Source organism: Anomaloglossus baeobatrachus, chromosome 6 (assembly GCF_048569485.1).
Source record: "Anomaloglossus baeobatrachus isolate aAnoBae1 chromosome 6, aAnoBae1.hap1, whole genome shotgun sequence".
In the NCBI taxonomy this organism is placed as follows: Eukaryota; Metazoa; Chordata; class Amphibia; order Anura; family Aromobatidae; genus Anomaloglossus; species Anomaloglossus baeobatrachus.
In genome coordinates, this window is record NC_134358.1 from 164,663,594 (window position 1) to 164,682,170 (window position 18,577).

The window sequence follows — 18,577 nt, forward strand, 5'->3', positions numbered from 1 at the left end:
AAACGCACCCAAAATGGCAAAAACAATTGACATGCTCCTTCTTTGAACGCATGGTTTTTGCCACCAAATAAGCAAATTAAACGCAGCGTTTAGAAACGCAAAGTGCGGTCTGAAAATCCCCATTTTCCATAGACTTTGCTGTGAAATCAAAACGCATGCCTTTTGGCATGAAAAAGGTGCTTCTCAAAACGGACCTAAAAAGCACCTAAAACGCAGGCGGAAACGCAAAGTGCGGTCTTACCCTTAGATTCCTCTTCATCCAAACAAAAGTAAAGGTTTGTTATAAAAATGATACAATTGTTGTCGTCACACGTCGTGCATTCTAATGCTCCTCATTTTTGTGACTGCAGATAATGGCTACTATAGGGATCATGCACCTTTTTGTTTATTACCCTGAAAATTATATAAAATGGTTGGACTGTGAAATGGATACTTGCATCATTAGTATTTGTGCATAGATTGTAAGCAGGACCTTCATCTAAAAAGGGAGTAGTCTAGAATTTTAAATACAAATGTCTGCTGTGTGACTGCAGAGTCCTCACATAATTTGCATACATGGTGGTTGTCTTTTCTGGCTTCTCTTAAAAACGGGTATTCACATCTTCAAGATCCTGTTCCAATATGTAGTAGGTGTGATACTATTAGCAAATACCTCCAATTAGAAATGTAGTATAGTTCTCCTGATATAGCCATGTCTCTTACCTCATGTGCAGGGCATTAGGTATCAATGGTTACGTCCACTCGCAGTGACAGTTAGTTATTTGCTTGTGTTCGTAACCATGGATATCGAAGCTAAAATGCCCTGCACATGAGGTAAGAGACCTGTCTATATCAGGATAGCCATACTATATTTCTAATTGGAGGCATTTGCTAATATTATTATACCTACTACATATTGGGATAGGATCTTGGAGATGGGAATACGTCTTGAAGTCTTTTCCATTGATACCTCTAGGATGGCAGATGACAAGTATGCAAAGCACATCATTGCCCTCTTGCACCAGGAACGCAATCACAATTTGGCAGACTTGGGTCCAATCCTGGGACAACCCCTTTCAGTTGTTTAAAACCTTCATGAGTTTATTACCATGTAATGTCTGATTAGTAAATGTATCCTCTGAATTGTAAAAAGCAGCCGGCTATATAGCAAAATGTATTATCACATATTCATACAAATTTAAACTCCAGATCAAGTATTTTACACCAGCTGGCACAGAATAGAGCCCAAAACAACATGGCAGTGCATGGGTGATGGTTCTAAGAAAACAGGAAGCACAACAAGCAACGGTCCATACACAGTGGAGCACAATGACTGATACAGGGAGACAAATAGAGCGGCTAGTGACACATCCTAATACACCTTGGTTGCCTCAATTTGTTAAATGGTTAAAATTGCAAAGCGCTTGTGAAAACAAAGGAACTTTGCAATTTACTTATTGAAAATCTGTTACGAGGGATTTCTAATTTTAAAATGTACTACTTATTGCCTTGGTTACTGGCCACCTCTGAAGTTGCTGGATTCCTAGATAAATAGCGAACACTTGCAAGCGGTTTGCTACACACTCTAAGGGTGGAAACACATCTATGCGAGTAAAATCGGTCCGACTGGGCTGAAAAAAAACTCGGCTGATTTTACTTCACGTTAGGTGAGAGTGCAACGCAAGTGCGATGCTTTTTCTGAATAAATTAATGATTTTACTATTGTCGCGGGCGGAGGAGGGGACGCCGCGCTCTCCCACTGCTCGGGTCCGGCTGCTGCTGCTCGGTGGCTCGAGCAATGGGCCGGATCCCGGGTACTCGAGTGGCGCTCCTCGCCCGTGAGTGAAAGGGGATTGGGTTGTGGGATAGTTTATTGTCCGTGACGCCACCCACGGCTGTGGTGATTGAGTGGACACCACCGCTGCTCTGTTTGGAAAGCCCGGGAGTGCTGGTACGGAGCAGCCAGTTGTTGATTTGCCCCTCCGTGGGTAGGGGTCTTGGTGCTCCCGGGGCCCAGTGATGGGGTTGGTATGGGGCCTGTGGAGGTGCAGGGGCAGCGCTGTGCCGCACGGCACGGAGGTACTCACTCAGCCAGTAAACACGACACAGTTCTTGGTAAACAAACGGCTGGTTGGACGGGTCCCTCGGACGGTTACGGTGCTGCGGTTCCCTGCAGTTAGCGGTGACGGTCTCTTCCCTGCACCTATGTAAAGTCTCTTGGTAGCGATGGGTTCCCACCGGTTACCCGCTCCTCGGCTTCAATCTGGGCCGAAGGAGCCCTACTTTGCCCGCAGGCGCAGGCCCTGGGAAACTGGTGCCCTGACGGTGGCGGTGTCTCCCCTTCACGGTCGGACTGTTGCCTTCAATCGGGACTTGGTTGTTAGGAGACAGAGGTCCCCTTCACTGACGGATTTGGCAAATTATGGCGACTCCTAGCCTTGCCGGGATCCGAAAGGCCCCTGCCCTGGTGCTGACTGTTCTTCGTATACTGCTCCGGTACCGCCGGGTCACCACCCGTCCGCGGTCCTTCCACTGGAGGGTGTCTCAGACGCCTGACATGATTAATCTAGGATTTAGTGGCAGCTATGGGCCGCCATTAACTCCTTATTACCCCGATTTGCCAACGCATCAGGGTAAATCGGGAAGAGCCGGGTACAGTCCCAGAACTGTCGCATCTAATGTATGCGGCAATTCTGGGCGGCTGCTGGCTGATATTGTTAGGCTGGGGGGCTCCCCATAACGTGGAGCTCCCCATCCTGAGAATACCAGCCTTCAGCCGTATGGCTTTATCTGGCTGGTATTAAAATTGGGGGGGACCGCACGCCATTTTTTTTTAATTTATTTCACTGCACAGTATAGACCCACCCACCGGCTGCTGTGATTGGGTGCAGTGAGACACCTGTCACTCAGCGTGGGGGCGTGTCCCACTGCAACCAATCATAGGCACCTGTGGGCGGGAAAAGCAGGGAATAGGAGATTGTTTAATGAGCGGCCGGCTTTTTCAAAATAGTAAAAGCCGCCGCAGCAGTGTGAATGCCGTGCAGCGCCGGAGATCGGGGAATGGTGAGTATGAGAGAGGAGGGGAGAATGACCGACAGACTGTGAGAGGGACATAGATAGTGACGGACCGACAGAGAGAGAATAGAGACCGAGAGGGAGAGACCGACTGACAGAGAATAGTGATTGACAGACATTGTGAGACATCGCTCGTTTCCAGTGTTTTAGGAAACATGCGAGAAATGTATTTAGAAAATCGGATGTCACTAGGATGGTGTGAGTGCCGTCCTGTGACATCCGATTTTTTTACACGCTCCCATAGACTTGCATTGGAAAGACTTGCAGTAGAAACTCGCAAAAAAGCAGCATGCTGCGTTTTTCTCAGTCCGATTTGGACAAAAAAAAAAAAAAAAAAAAAAAAAAAAATCGCAGATGAGAGCTGAATCATTCACTAACATGTGTCCGATTCCAATGCGAGTTTTTCTCGCATTGCTCTACTGCGAGAAACTCGCAAGTGAGAAGCAGCCCTAAGCACTGCTAAGAAGCTGGCCCAGATTGCTGTATTCAGTGTCCCCATGGTCTTTAAATGCTGCAGGTGCAAATGGAGCACCCCATGAGGTTTTGGGAATACTAGTCACCGGGCCGGTGAGGGTCAGGGGGATGTCATGGGTGGCCCTGCCCGATTTCATGACCCTGAGGTGTCCACAAAAGGGAAATGGATGATGGGATGAGGATGTTGGGAGTAGTAGCTGTCTCGTGACGCCACCTGTGATATGCAACCAGGGATTAGCTGCTGCTGTGGTTGTTGTCCTCTGGGGCAAATGGTATCGCAGCCGAGATGGTTTAGTTCCCCCCAGGTAGAGCCTGGCTCCAAGGAGGATGATGGTGGTGGTAATGGCCGTTGGTGCTGGAGCACGGGGTGCTGGCAATGATGAGCTGACACAGTGGTTGCAGTTCAAGGTCTTTTACTCACAGTTCAGTTGTCACCCTTGGAGTGCCAGTTTCCGCCATGATGGGCCCCAGCCAATCCCGGGTACCTCAGAAGACACCACCGGTGTTTGAGTGTGAGACCTTCCTTGCTTGTGCTCTGTAGTGTGAATCCCTGTGGTGTGAAGCTACTTAAGGACCTAGTGTCCTTGGGTTTAGTTCCCATCCCGTCCGCAGGCAGCGCAAATCAATTGTGGGGCTGACCGTGGTCTGGACTCCCAAACTCCATATACTGCTGTGCCCTGGGACATTTGTGGTGGGCAATGGGACATGAAATCCCCCTTCCCTGAAGATTCTGATGGCGCACTATGGAGTGTATGCTACTCTAGGGTTCTGCACCCTGTCGGGCGCTGGTGCTGAGGGAGCTATTGAACTCTACCAGTGGAGCTGGTGAGACTCAGGAGCAACATGGTAGCTGGAGGTAGTCTCCTGCTCCCTCTAGTCTGCCCGGTCCTAACTGGAAGCTCTGAAGCACTCTCCACAGCAACCATGTTGTTCTGAGTCTCAGACTATTCTGAGGTAAAAACTGTGTGTTCTCTCACTTCCCCTGTGCTGCCCCCACTTTCCTGATGACTCACTGGTGGCTGGGAAAAAACAGTTAGGCTATGTGCGCACAGTGCGTTTTTCGGGTGCGTTTTTGGCCTCAAAACTGCATGACTTTGCTTCCCCAGCAAAGTCTATGAGTTTTCATTTTTGCTGTCCGCACACAACTAAATTTTTTTAAGCTGCGTTTTTGAGCTTGGGGAAAAAAAAAAACAAAAAAAAAAAAACGGACATGTCAATTCTTTCCTGCGTTTGCCGCCCATGCAATGCATTGGAAAAACGCAGAGATCAAAGACGCACCAAATCGCGGTAAATACGCATGCGTTTTTTGGTGCGTTTGTGCATTTTTAGCGTCCAAAAACGCAGCGGCAAAAAAAAAAAAACGCAGCGTGCGCACATAGCCTTATGGTGACCACCTTTAGCCCAGTTCGAGTGGGAAAGCACCTAAGCTGTGCGTGTTGTGTAAGTGAACACCAGTGGTTAACCTCTTCCTTACCCGGGATGAGTACTGCAGCTTAAGTCAGATGCAATACCCTGTGGCGACTGAAGCCTCAGGGGTGCCACACAAAGCTACCTCTGTTTGCAGCATGGAAGAATAGACAATTCAGACAAGTGGTCCTACCATACCAGTGGGCTGAAATGTCCACCTTCAGGAGCCCACTGCCCCCCTGTAGTTGGAAATTAAGCATTGCCGGATTACCAATTAGGCCACGTGCACACATTAAGTTTTTTACTTTCGTATTTGTTAGTGAAAACTATGAATGGGACAGAGATAAAAGTAGAGCAGAAACACGTGCTCCACGTCTGTATTTTTCACCCACGCCTGGTTGTAGCTTACAAATACTAATGTAAAGTACTGAACATGTGAATGTGGACTTAGGCATCCTATCCAACCTGTGCAAAGGTTGAATTTCTTTGCAGATCAAATCCAATATTATTTTCAGTGTGCCAGCCCGGCTGGATCACATTGGAGGCCAGCTGGAACAACGGACCACCAATGTGAGTGTTACAGCAAGTGGCAGTGAACTGATGTTTCAGCGGTTGTCTGGTATATTCACAAATAGTAGAGGGGCATCTATGTGATTGTGCATGGCCAGAATGGAGAGTGGAGGACAAGAAAGTGCCGAGGAAAATTCTTGCTGAAAATAGTCATGAGTAAAGGCTTCTGGAACACAGACCAGTATATATAGACTAATCTTGAGGTCAACGGTCGTTAATTACCTTTCCTGGGTTATAATGAAGTTTGAATAACAATTTTTGTTCTATTTAATAAAATTAATTGGTGGCTTAAAATTTGTTAGTAAAGTTAAAACCCTATGGGAAATAATTTGCTGGAGGGGCCTCAAGATTTCGACAGCTTAGGCTAGGTTCACACTTCCGTTAAATTGTATCAGTCACAATCCGCGGCTCTGGTAAACAACAGAATCAGTTTAGCGGATTCCGTTGTTCCCATAGACTTATATGAGCAGCGGATTGTGACTGATGATGCTGCGTTGCACCCTCCGCCCGACTGATTAGTCGTGGAACGACTGACCGCGGGGCGGAAGGAACGCAGCCTGTAACTTTTTTGAGCAGCGCAATCCATAGGATTTCGCTGCGCATACCCTCTCTGGCTCCCTGCACCCGTAACCAGGATACACATCGGGTTACTAAGCAATGCGCTTTGGTTAGTTACCCGATATTTACACTGGTTACGTGTGCAGGGAGCCAGCGCTAAGCTGTGTACGCTGGTAACCAGTGTAAATATCGGGTAACCAAGCAAAAAGTGCTAAAATATTTACCCTGGATGTGTGCAGGGAGGCAGACACTTCCCCGCTCGGCTCTGCCCCCTCCCGCACTCGGCATGTACACACATGTCCTCAGCGCCACGGCCCCGCTCGGCTCCACCCACCCCGAACTCCGCCCCCCGCACACAACGGAGTCAGACAATGAATTCTGTTCATCATCCAGTGTACAACGCATCAGTCACATGCGTTAAGCAACGCATGTGACTGAAGCAAAACAACAGAAATGTGAACCTAGCCTAAGGTGCATCTGTAGGATTTAATCTAACACTGAAACAAGGAACACCGATTGGAATATCCCTTTAAAAGATTGAAGCTGATTATGTGCATCACAATTATATAAATGGCTAGCTCAGAAATGTATGTTATTATTTGTGTAAAATCAAGTGGATTGGTATATCACAGAAAAATTTCCCCCAAAATGGAAATGAATAAATGTAAGCAAAGAATTTTTTTTTTTTTGTGAGACCTCTGAAATACCATACACTGAATGGGTTTTCCGGCTTTGGGGTACAAGTCTGCAGACTTGTGAATCCTAACAGGCCATGTGACTGCAAGTTTGCAATTTGCTTACTTCCGGTCACATTCCGACTAGACGTGCACAGCCTCATCAAATTCACTCACATTGAGAGAGGCTGGGCACGTCTAGTTGGCATGTGACCACATGTACGCAAATCACTTATGCGTGGTCAAGCACCCTTTGCTCCCAGCACCGGCGAATCCTCAGAGCAAGCAATGTCATGAGGGTTCACGAGTCTGCAGTCAGAGTAACTGCAGACTTGTACTCTAGGGCTGGAAAACACAATTAAATATAGAAAAAATATTCATATTTATGACATTAAAAGGAAATGCTAACATACTGAATCTGACTAATAATACTACTGGGTATAATAAGGCACAAGATCACTCACCACTCTCTTCTGGGGCTTAATGAGGGGTCGGCTCAGGCCATTCATCTTGCTGTAGAGGCCACAGGCATTACACAAATAATGGCCGGTACCATCCCTTCTCCATAGTGGGGTTTGCACAGAACCACAGTTCACACATTCCCGACTCTCCGGCAGCTCATCCAGCACATCTGCAGGAAGAACAGACATTTTATACACCAATGAGGCACCTGCTTATACAGTGCAGCCATCAATATAAAAGAGAAAGCTCTGGGGACTAGAATTTGTGGGATTACATTAATATGAATAACCATAGAATGAGAATATGAAAGACTATAGCAACCAACGAGAACTCGAAATTTGTCTTTTCTGTTTGACCTCGTTCTACATCTGACCTCCATATTATATGTGGGCTTATCAACTGAAACCGCACCCATTTGCCAGCTGTGTTACAAATCCAGTATCTGACTTAGGCTTGAATCACACTTGCGTATGGCTCTCAACGGATGCAATGTATTAATGACCCTCAGTTCAGGCTCTGATGCCAGCGTCAGCCAAGTGTCATGGGACTGTGATCTGATTTTGCAATCAGTTTACGGAGGAGAGAGAGTGAGAGAGAGACACAGATACTCTCCATTGCCGGTCTGTCTGTATATCTCACCCATAGAATTGTATGGGTGAGAGTGAGCTGAGACTCGCAAACAATCGCAGTATGATACTTACAGATAGGAGCTGCCTGATTGATTAACATTGGGCCGAGTGCAACGCAAGAGACTCACATTGCATGCATGTCGTGCGCCTGTGTGACGCTGACCTTACAGCATTGATCACAGTTTACTCAAATAGCTGCTGTTAACTATTTAAATGCTGCTATCAATTACTGACACAATTGTTGTTAGGTAGCGAAGAGTTGTTCTGGCATAGCTGTGTGTGCTATATAGAACACTTTACATACTACAATACAGTTCTATTGCAATAAAAGGTACAAGCCATCAGGCAACCGCAGGTTCAAGCACACCAAGGAAACATACACAAATTGCATTCCATTTTAATAGAGGAAAGAAAAATAAAAAAAAAAAAAAGAAAAAGAAGAAGAATGTATGTGCCAATGATATCACCAAAAAGTCTATATAGAAAGCTAAAATGAATAAAATTAATGTTTTGGGCTTCGTTTTTCGCAAAACTTCTCCCAAAATTTTAACATTTTAGTTGAAAAATAAATAAATAAATAACTAAGTGAAAAAATTAAGATTGCCCGTGATGGGGAGGATTTAAAATCTACATTATTCTAAACTAATATTCCATCTGTTAATGCTGTTACTTTTACATATTCATAATCTACCTATTTATTATCTTGGAAATATACCATATTCTTTATTTATGGCAATACTATAATATTTTATCATTACACATATTTTGTTATACTACATATAATTACATTTAGTTATTTACCAGTTGTCATGTAGTATAGAATTTATATTAGTTTGCATATGACTGATTTAAAGAACACATTTAGATAAGATTCTGTATAGGATTATGGTACAACGTTATATTAAACAGAATCCATACAAGGATTTTAATTTTTTTTTTTTTTTTTAATTCTATGAAAAAAAAAAAAAAAGTCATCTACCAGATGTAAGAAAACAAAATAGCAAAGTACTGCTTATGTTTATGCAAAAAAAAAAAAAAAAAAAACCCCGACTAAATTAATGTTTTTTTTCTATTCATTATCTTTTTATATGACTAACAAGTGACTATTATAAAACAGACATTCCATCTAGGTTATATCCAGTCTTTTCTTACTGTAGAGCATATTACAGTAACTCTCAGCTATATAGCGTCTGGCATTTTAAAGAATAAACTCAGGATATGTTCTAATTTCTGTCACCGCAGTGTAGTTCGCTATACTGAATGGACATTGCATACAATGTTTGTGCCATATGACTTCACCTTAAGGCTATGTGCGCGCACAGCGTTTTTTTTTTGACACTGCGTTTTTGGCCTCAACGCGCAAAAGCAGCACCCGCGGCAAAAACGCATGCGCTTTTACCACGTTGGATCGTTTTTGGCTGCGTTTTTTCCAATGCATTGCATGGGTGGGTGAAAAACGTAGGAAAGAATTGACATGTCCAAGTTGTGTGCGGACAGCAAAAATGAAGAGTCATAGACTTTGCTGGGGAACCAAAGTCATGCAGTTTTGAGCCCTAAAACGCACAAAGATGACGCAAAGAAACACTCAGTGTGCACATAGCCTTACACAGCTAGCCATTTATTACATTCTATATAAAGCTAAATATATTTTCCCACATAAGACAACTTATTCTGAGATTTTGCAATTTATAACATCGTAGAGACACTTCAAGGACAATGGAGTTATCTGTTACAACCTGGATGAGTCCTTGCTATATATTGCACAATGTGGTGCAATGACTAATAACAGAAATACACGAGTTAAGGTTTAAACTCTCAGGATCTATGAAGAGTTGACCTTTCGAGCAGTAACAGTTATATTCACTGCTCAATAAAACATTAACTCGAAATATGACTTCATTTGATTTGCCAGTTTTTGTTTGTCATGTATTTTTATATTATATAAAATTAGCCAATTTTTTTTATTTATTTTACTCACATATTGCGCCACTAATTCCACAGCGCTTTACTGATGTGATCATCACTGTTCCCATTGGGGCGCACAATTTAAATTCCCTATCAGTAGGTCGTTGGAGTGTGGAAGGAAACCGGAGACCCTCAAGAAACCCACACAAACACGGGGAGAACATACAAACTACTTGCAGATCTTGTCCTTGGTGGGATTTGAGCCCAGGAGTCGGACCCCAGTGCTGCAAGGCAACAGTCCACTGAGCCATCCGGCTGCCAATTTGTTACAAATTCATAGTCTACCCATGTCTATGTAATTTGTAGCAATTTTTCCTTATAAATGTACTTCTTTCATATCTTGAACATCTTCCTGCACTAATATACAAAATAAAAAAAATATACAAATAGGGATATAAAATTGTATATAAATCCATAATCACATTTATCAGTATAGTATAGGACTCTTATTTATACATGTACAGCCCAAACAAGTAATTTTGTACTACTGTTGTGAATTATTTTAACCATTTACCTAGAGGACGATCAGACGATATTTGAAAACTATAAGTGGATTATTTAAAATATTATCTGAACTGAACAGAATAAATGATTTTCTGTGATCTTAGTCTCTAATCTTAACTAAAAGGAAAAATATTCTGTTTTAAAATGTCTGCCCCCTTGATCCCGCCTGACTGTAAGAAGAATCTCTGAGGAATTTTATGATAAACAGACTGTCAGTGGGCTCCACATTAATAAATCTCTGGAAGTGGCACCATAGTCTGCAGCCTGATCAGTGAGGCTGATGGTTAGAAGCGGAGAGGAAGTGGTGATAGGGAATCATTCCCGATACGGCCTTTCATTCTGCCCCCTCCCTTCCCGGCAGATTGTGTGAAATACCCCAATATGCACATTTGATATTTAAAACCTACCGCAGGTGGGGACCTCATTAGGCACCTGTTAGATTACTTCTGCATAAAAACCGTAATCAATTAAACCTCCACTGATCTACGGATTTCCTCATTCACCAAAACAAATACTTTTTATTTCATTTACTTATTTAAAAGGGGTGCTGTTAAACATCTCTAGTGTCCCTTGTAGGAGATGGATATAATATTATGTATCAATGTCAAATCTCATTGGACCAAAAAAAAAAAAAAAAAAAAAAATTTACGGTATATATAAATGTTCATTTTTTTTGTCCAATGAGATTTGACATTGATACAGGTATAATATGTCCATCTCCTACAAGGGACACTAGAGATGTTTAACAGCACCCCTTTTAAATAAGTAAATGAAATAAAAATTATTTGTTTTGGTGAATGAGGAAATCCGTAGATCAGTGGAGGAAATGTGATTGAATTGATTACTGTTTTTATGCAGAAGAAATATATAATAATATCTATATATAATAATAAAAAAAATAATATATATTTTGCGCTTTGGCTTGGACCGTGAAGAAGGCAGCTTATACCACCGAAACAAGTTGTCCATTACGCACTATTTCCTGCAACCTATTTACAGCTCTGCTATATATTATATATAAAAAATAAATAATAAATATTATTTTATTTTTCTATCAATAAATCCATTGTTTTATGCCAACCGGACCTCTTGATATTTCCTGGATCACTCTTCCTTTTCTATATCTATTATTTCTCTCTCTATCTATCTATCTATCTATCTAAATCAAGGAAACACAAACATGGCACGAACATAAAATCTCCTACAAGAATATGTTCACGCCATGTTTATGTGTGTTTCTTTGGATTTCCTCCCACACACCAAAGACAGATTGGGAGCCCCAATGGGGACAGAGATGATTATAGCTGTAAAGAACTGTGGAATATGATGGTGCTATATAGGCAAAAGCATAATTGTTCTTAATATTATGTCCTCAATATACAAAAATTGGCACTACTAGAACAGGACCCACAATCTAACCTTCCCTTTAACACACCATATCCTTGCCACTCTTAATCCCTGTTGGTGTTTACTATATCCAGGATTTTTATTTCCATAAAATTACCCAACGTTTTATAATTTTATGTGAACAACTTATACAAAGGAGTGTGAGTGAGAAATTTATATAAAATATATATTACACCCACACTTCCCCACCCCCACCCCTTTATTTTTGGATAAGTGGCAAGATGTTCACAATTAAGACAGATTTAATTGGTAAAAAACAGAGGAACAAAACTCTTGACTGACAGATAATTATCCAAAAGTCATAGCCAAGGGGTTCGTTCCCCTGTTTTTATCACTGTATGTGGGTAAATCTGTCAGTTCCGTTTTAGGTTACATGGCTTTATAAGTAAAGCCTTATTTGCACTTATTCTGCATTTTTCCTGTAACGTGCAACAAAAATGCCAGTGGGAAACAGTTGTGGGAGCGGATCCCATAGTTTCTTATGGGATAATTTATCTTGCACATCAGTTTTTGCTCCAAATTATTTAAGAAGCCGAATCGGAAAATTTTATTTGTTGTGGTTTGCGATGCTCCTCACCAGTTTTGCAATCGAAAGTTGAAACATTTTCACATTAAATTGGGATCATTTGACGTAGAAGAAAAGAAATCTGTTATAAAAATAAATGAAAGCCAGCCTTTCTGCTGAAAACATTTCCATTATAAAATTAAAAAAAATCCTGCATCACCATTACGAATTAATTTCCCATTCAGATGTGGCCATCAATGTAAGCGATATTTATTGTGGTTGCCATGGACTACGTACACAAATAATGAGAAGTGCACACATGGCAGGTGTACTGCAGAAATGGCGCCTACTGGCCTATGTATCTGAAGAATCTTGCAGGAATCCATGTGCATGCTGCAAACAAAACCTTTCAGATTAACCTTTTTAACTTGTGAAACAATTCTGCTTTCTGTGAATATTCCCTTCTGTCAGATTTTGTTTAGTAATCTAATCATTCAGACATCAGCGAGTTGTCTGGTACGCAAATACATGTCCAATTTTTGTCAGCATTTCTGTCTTTATCATGGTTTTTTTTTTTCTTACGGAAGAAAATTGATGGTGATAAAGTGTTTCTTAGGCCAAGTTCACATGTCCAGTAATTATCCGTTAAAACGCATCCAGCAGCAATCGGTGTTATCAAAAACGTTTGTGCAGACAACTATTTAAGATCGGAAAAATTGTTGGTTTTTTTTTCGTTTTTTTTTGTTTTATTAACATTGGAGTCTATGGAAAACGGATCCCTCACCTGATTGAATTTAGCCATCAGTTTTTCTTTCAATTCTAAAATTATCCTTTTTTGCTTACTGGATCAGTTTCAAATGGAAAATAAGTAGCAATTGGTTAACGGATCAGTTTCCCTAGACCCCCATGGTAACAAGAAAAAAAAAAATCCTGCAAAAGTCAATGTTTTTCAAAACAGACAAGAAAAATTAAAAAAAAAAAAAAAAACTTTGCACAAGTTTTTTGCCAACAGATCTCTGCTGGATTTATCTTAACGGATGATTACTGGAAATGTGAACTCAGCCTTATCTATTACAATGTTTGCTAACGACGGATCGCACATGTATGGCATCCATGAGCGGTCAGCGATTTTTCAGTTCCATAGTCTCGTATGGGTTGCTGTGATCTGTGACATGGACCAAAAACAGACAGGTCTGCGTTTATTGCGCGGATCACTCAGTCACAAACCAACTTGTGAACAGCCACAAACTGCATTGTGTACAGATTCTATGCATGAAAAGCATAAAACATGTCGGAGTCATAAGAGGTCTGAATGAGCCCTAAATTTAACACAATATATGTAACAAACTCAGTAAGGATCTAAATATATAAATGGATTTAGAGGTCATATGTGGAAAATTATTTATTTTAGACTGCCAAAATATTCCAAAGAAAATTTGTTAGATTTGATGAATTTAAGTGATTCTTTTTAATTTGTGCCCATTGTCATTGATGTTTTTGCAGAAACTATAGTCAAGACAAGCAACAGATGAAAAATTAAAACTAATCCGCATTCTATATTATTATTATAAGACACCAGACCTTTCTGCTAAACAAAATGCTTTTATATTCTGTATATAAATACTGCTGAGATCTATAAATACTGGCCATTTTCACTGCCAATCAGCAGCACAGTAGTGGTAGTATGTGTATGGTCACTATTAATTAAGTAAATTAGTGATGTGGATATTTTATAGTCTTGAAGCTCCATTGGATAGTTTTACACACACACACACACACACACACACACACACACACACACACACTTTGGGGGAGAAAACAAAAAATAAAAAAAAAACAAAAAATAAAAAAAAAAGAAGAAGAACACTGCTACTGCTACTTTCCAACTGCTACAGCCAGATGCTTGCTTTAATCCAATACTGAAATTTAACTGACATTTTCCTGAAATTAGAACTGGCACTTTTCTGCTGCAGGTCTTATAAAATCTAAATACTTGAAATTCTAGAGCCAGATATATATATATATATATATATATATATATATATATATATATATATATATATATATATATATATATATATATATATATATATTTTACATACATATATATTATATACATGCATACATACACACACACACAAATTTCGAAAATGATAGATTGCTGTTGGGCTCATAAGCAACAATCATACCCACAAATTAGTTCTCTGCTTATTGACAATGCATAGGGCCTGAGCCTTCAAGCAGTGTATGGCTGAAGGGGGAACAACTCATTTTGTTTTATTTCCAAAAACGCAGAACGATAGGAGTATGGCATTTTCTATACTCTTGTTTTCAGGACTTCGGAAAGGGAAGAAAAAAAAAAAAAACAAACTCAAAACAAGCATTAAAAACCTAAAAATCATCTTTTTATTAATGGTCTATTCTATTGACAGTTCTGAAAAACTAAGGCTGATCCCCCAATTTTTGAAGCACAATTCTAACCATGGCCATATACATAAGACAGCTGCCTCCATCAGCCCTGCAGAAAACTCAGGACTCCGCTGAGAATTTAGGTTTATTTCAATGAGTGAAAGACATTGCAGCCATCTACAAAAACAACGATCGGGCATGTTGTGTTTCAGATCTGTTGTCAGGGGTCATCATTAATTTATGTATAAGGCTCGTTTACTAACAAACTACACTCAGCAATAGCCCCTCCTACATACAATAAGAGGGGCTAATGTATAATAGTGCTGACTGTACAATACTTTTCTATTAAATTTCCTACAATTAAAAACAGAATATTTTCCTATGGATTTCCATTATTTTATTTTTCTATAAGTTAATGTTAAAGTATATAAAAATGCCACCAGAAACTGATATCCTAAGCTAGCCATATATCAGAGCCCTGGTGGGGTCATAGTCAGACACCAATGATTGTTGGGCCAGATGATGGACAGTTGGTACTGCTGATAAGGGGAAAGGAGAATCAGTTTGATCTGTACAATTCTGTGTCTCATTAAAGATAAGGTGTCTGATTTTCCTTGCAGCTACTTATTTCCTCCGATCTAATAATATGACGTTTAGATTCAGTTTGGTTGAGCAGGTTAATGGGCAAGATGGCAGATAGTCTTCAGATAAACTGCTGCTCACATGTAAGCACATCTGACACTGCTCTTTAAGTAATAATACCCCTTCAACTTCTGATAATAAACATGTTGCCATAGGGTCACATTGTGCCACAATTTATGTCAAAGCGGTATTAATCGTCATCAGGTGTTCACCAGTAGCATTTTATTTCACTGCAATGGAATTGAAATCACGCAGAGTCCCTGATCTGACTCCGAAACTGATGTGCTGGATGAATAGAAATGAACCCATAGTAAACTAAGAGAGTGATATATGTGGTAGCAAACTATGGGATCTGTTCTCGCAGCATCCATTTGCCGTCTCACTGGTACATCAGAGGGGGGGGGGGGGGGGGGGGATTAAAAAAAATGTATATGTAATAGATTATAGATAGATATAGATATATATATATCTATATCTATATCTATCTATCACACACAGTATGTATAGTATATATAATAAATATGACTTAATCATTAATGTGTAATATATTCTTCTTATTAATAGCAAATACTGTGTTTTCTGTCCACATTGCTTTTTACAATGATAACATGGCCTGTTCCTCTGACAGCTGGAACCATTAGTGCACTCAGCATTTAATGGCACATTGGAGAAGTATCAATAGATGGTGATCAAGTCTCCATCTCTGTTATTTTATAGGATCTTCTAGTAAAGTGGTCTAAGCATTCTAAGACAGCACGACATGATAACCGAAAACATGATGAATTCCTTGCCACTGGAAGCTTACAGCCTTGGGAAAAATAAAAATCAGGTTCTTAGGCATATTTAGATTAAATAGTTAATAAAGCGATAGGCAACATATGATCCCAAGAAAATACAGGTAAGAGCCTAATTGGGACAATTTCAATCCCCAGCTCAACACACACACACACCTCAAAATAAAGGGAACACTTAAACAAAATGGTATTTTAGTGTTCCCTTTATTTTTTTGAGATATATATATATATAGAGATATAGATATATATATATATATATATATATATATATATATATATATATATATATATATATATATATATATTATATAATATATAGATAGAACACACACACACTTAAAAGGAGCAATAATAGCATTTAAAATTAGATAAAGCAGGCATTGCAGCTCCAGCTGGTAATACATGTGCACATATTGTCGTTATCCGACAGTGCCAAAGATCCACATTAGGACACGTCTCACCCTTTATCTGACAATTCCCATGTTTAGTATTCTGCATCTTCCATTTGTACAGTTATTTACAGCACAGGGCAGTTTCCTTCGCCTGTTATGCAGTATAATAAGCCTATCCAGCTAGGAGCCCATTATACAGCTCAGCCTAGGTTTAACCATTAACATAAAACATTAAGAATCATTTTCTTCTCCAATGAGACAATTACAGTATTATACAACTACGTGTCTCTTAATAAGATCTGCACATCTAGAGCCCAGCATTCTAGCATCCATGCTGTATCTTGGCAGTAGTCTTACCTCCAGGATGCCCCCTCATGGGGATTGGTGTCGGTCTGCCTTGAAGACTGTGGAGCATGGAGTTGTCAAACGGTCCAGTGGACCAGGCTGAAGTCAGAGGTGGGGTCATGTAGGATGTGTAGGGACTGGGGTAAGATCCATTAAGCGATCTAGCGAGAGGTGTGTATTGATCTCTGCCATTCACGTTGATGGTGGCATTGTTGTAGCCACTTTCCCTGTTGCTTCCATTGGCCATGGGAGGACTGGGAGAGTAGTGGTATCTGCTGGACGTGTGTGGACTGTTGCTGCTGTATGAGGAGTTCTCGGAGGCTGCTTGGGACCACACTGAGTGACTGTTCACAGAGTGGGAGGCTTGAGAGGGTCCGGTCCCTTGCAGATAGGAGATGCTTGTAAGCATGGGTCCAACTCTGGTGGTGGGCACATAAACAGGTGAACTGGCAGCGGAGTGCATAAAACTTCCAGGAGATCCATCATAGCTGACTGGCCCCTGAGCCGCAGTGATGGCTAAAGTTTGGTACATATCCCCTTGTGGTTCAGGCAAAGCGCTAAACCTGGAGTCTCTGTTGGGTAAAATCAGTTTGTTGATGTGATCCAAATCCCTAAAAAGTATAATATCTTCCGGATTGGGCAAGCTGGAGAGATGAGTGACACCAAAGTGGTGGGCGGAGGTGGGCGACCTGCCCTCCTGCGCAGGATGGCTCCTGTCCGTGTCGGGCTGGTGGTGGGCTTTGGTGGAGCTCAGCTCTCCTCCTTGGGAGTTGGGAGACGGAGATGAAGACGAGCTGTCAGTTCCTTTTACTTTGATGGGATAGAAAGAGCTCCCCACGGTGAGCCTCCTGACATCGGACCAGGCGTCCTCAGGAAGGTCCATCCAGGTCGGGAGCTGCAAAGAAATGGGGACTTGGAACCTCGAGTCCTTTAGGCGCAGCCCATAAAGAGGATAGATGAAAAGGGAACAAACAAGCACAAGGTTAGAAAACAAAACAATTAAATGTCTTTAATTCAATTAATCAGGATGCTCCTAAACAAAAAGTAAACAATCAGAAGGTCCTGTGCCTATGCAAACGAGAAGCAAATAGGATCAGACTCCTTAACAATCCCACCAGACAATGGGGAACGTCTCAGGAGTTAAATCATTAATACAAGAAGTCTTCAATGGCCGGGCTATACAATAAGAACCTAGAAGGGGAACCACATCAAGTGCACCCCGTAACTGGCAGTACCATCTGTAGCCTCTGCTGACGACTCTGCTGCGCTCCCTTGTGCTCAGCCACACACTGACTCAGTCCTATGGGAGGGGAGCCGGGGAAGCCAATCTCCAGAGCAGCTCCGTGCCAGTCAGCACCATTTACTTAGGGCCTCCCAAGGTTTACATTTTGGTTACATGTTCCAACACACCTTAGGGATGGCAGCTCTCCACTATCAACACCAGCAGTCTCACAGAGTGCAGCTCTCCACTATCAACACCAGCAGTCTCACAGAGTGCAGCTCTCCACTATCAACACCAGCAGTCTCACTGAGAGTGCAGCTCTCCACTATCAACACCAGCAATCAATGAGAGTGCAGCTCTCCACTATCAACACCAGCAGTCTCACTGAGAGTGCAGCTCTCCACTATCAACACCAGCAGTCTCACTGAGAGTGCAGCTCTCCACTATCAACACCAGCAGTCTCACTGAGAGTGCAGCTCTCCACTATCAACACCAGCAGTCTCACTGAGAGTGCAGCTCTCCACTATCAACACCAGCAGTCTCACAGAGTGCAGCTCTCCACTA

The 18,577-nt window shown here is 41.4% G+C and overlaps 1 protein-coding gene across 1 annotated transcript in view; it reads right to left on the minus strand.

The window, feature by feature from the left end:
• The window catches only part of GATA6 (GATA binding protein 6), a 43,847-nt gene extending 26,134 nt beyond the window's left edge, over positions 1–17,713 (minus strand). Inside the window, exons 1-2 of the mRNA XM_075316378.1 lie at positions 16,804–17,713; positions 7,202–7,368 (exon numbers count right to left, since the gene is read on the minus strand). Coding sequence (XP_075172493.1) covers positions 7,202–7,368; positions 16,804–17,674 — 1,038 coding nt within the window. The 5' untranslated portion in view covers positions 17,675–17,713. The remainder of the gene's footprint in view (positions 1–7,201; positions 7,369–16,803) is intronic.
• Between the last annotated feature and the right edge of the window lie 864 nt (positions 17,714–18,577).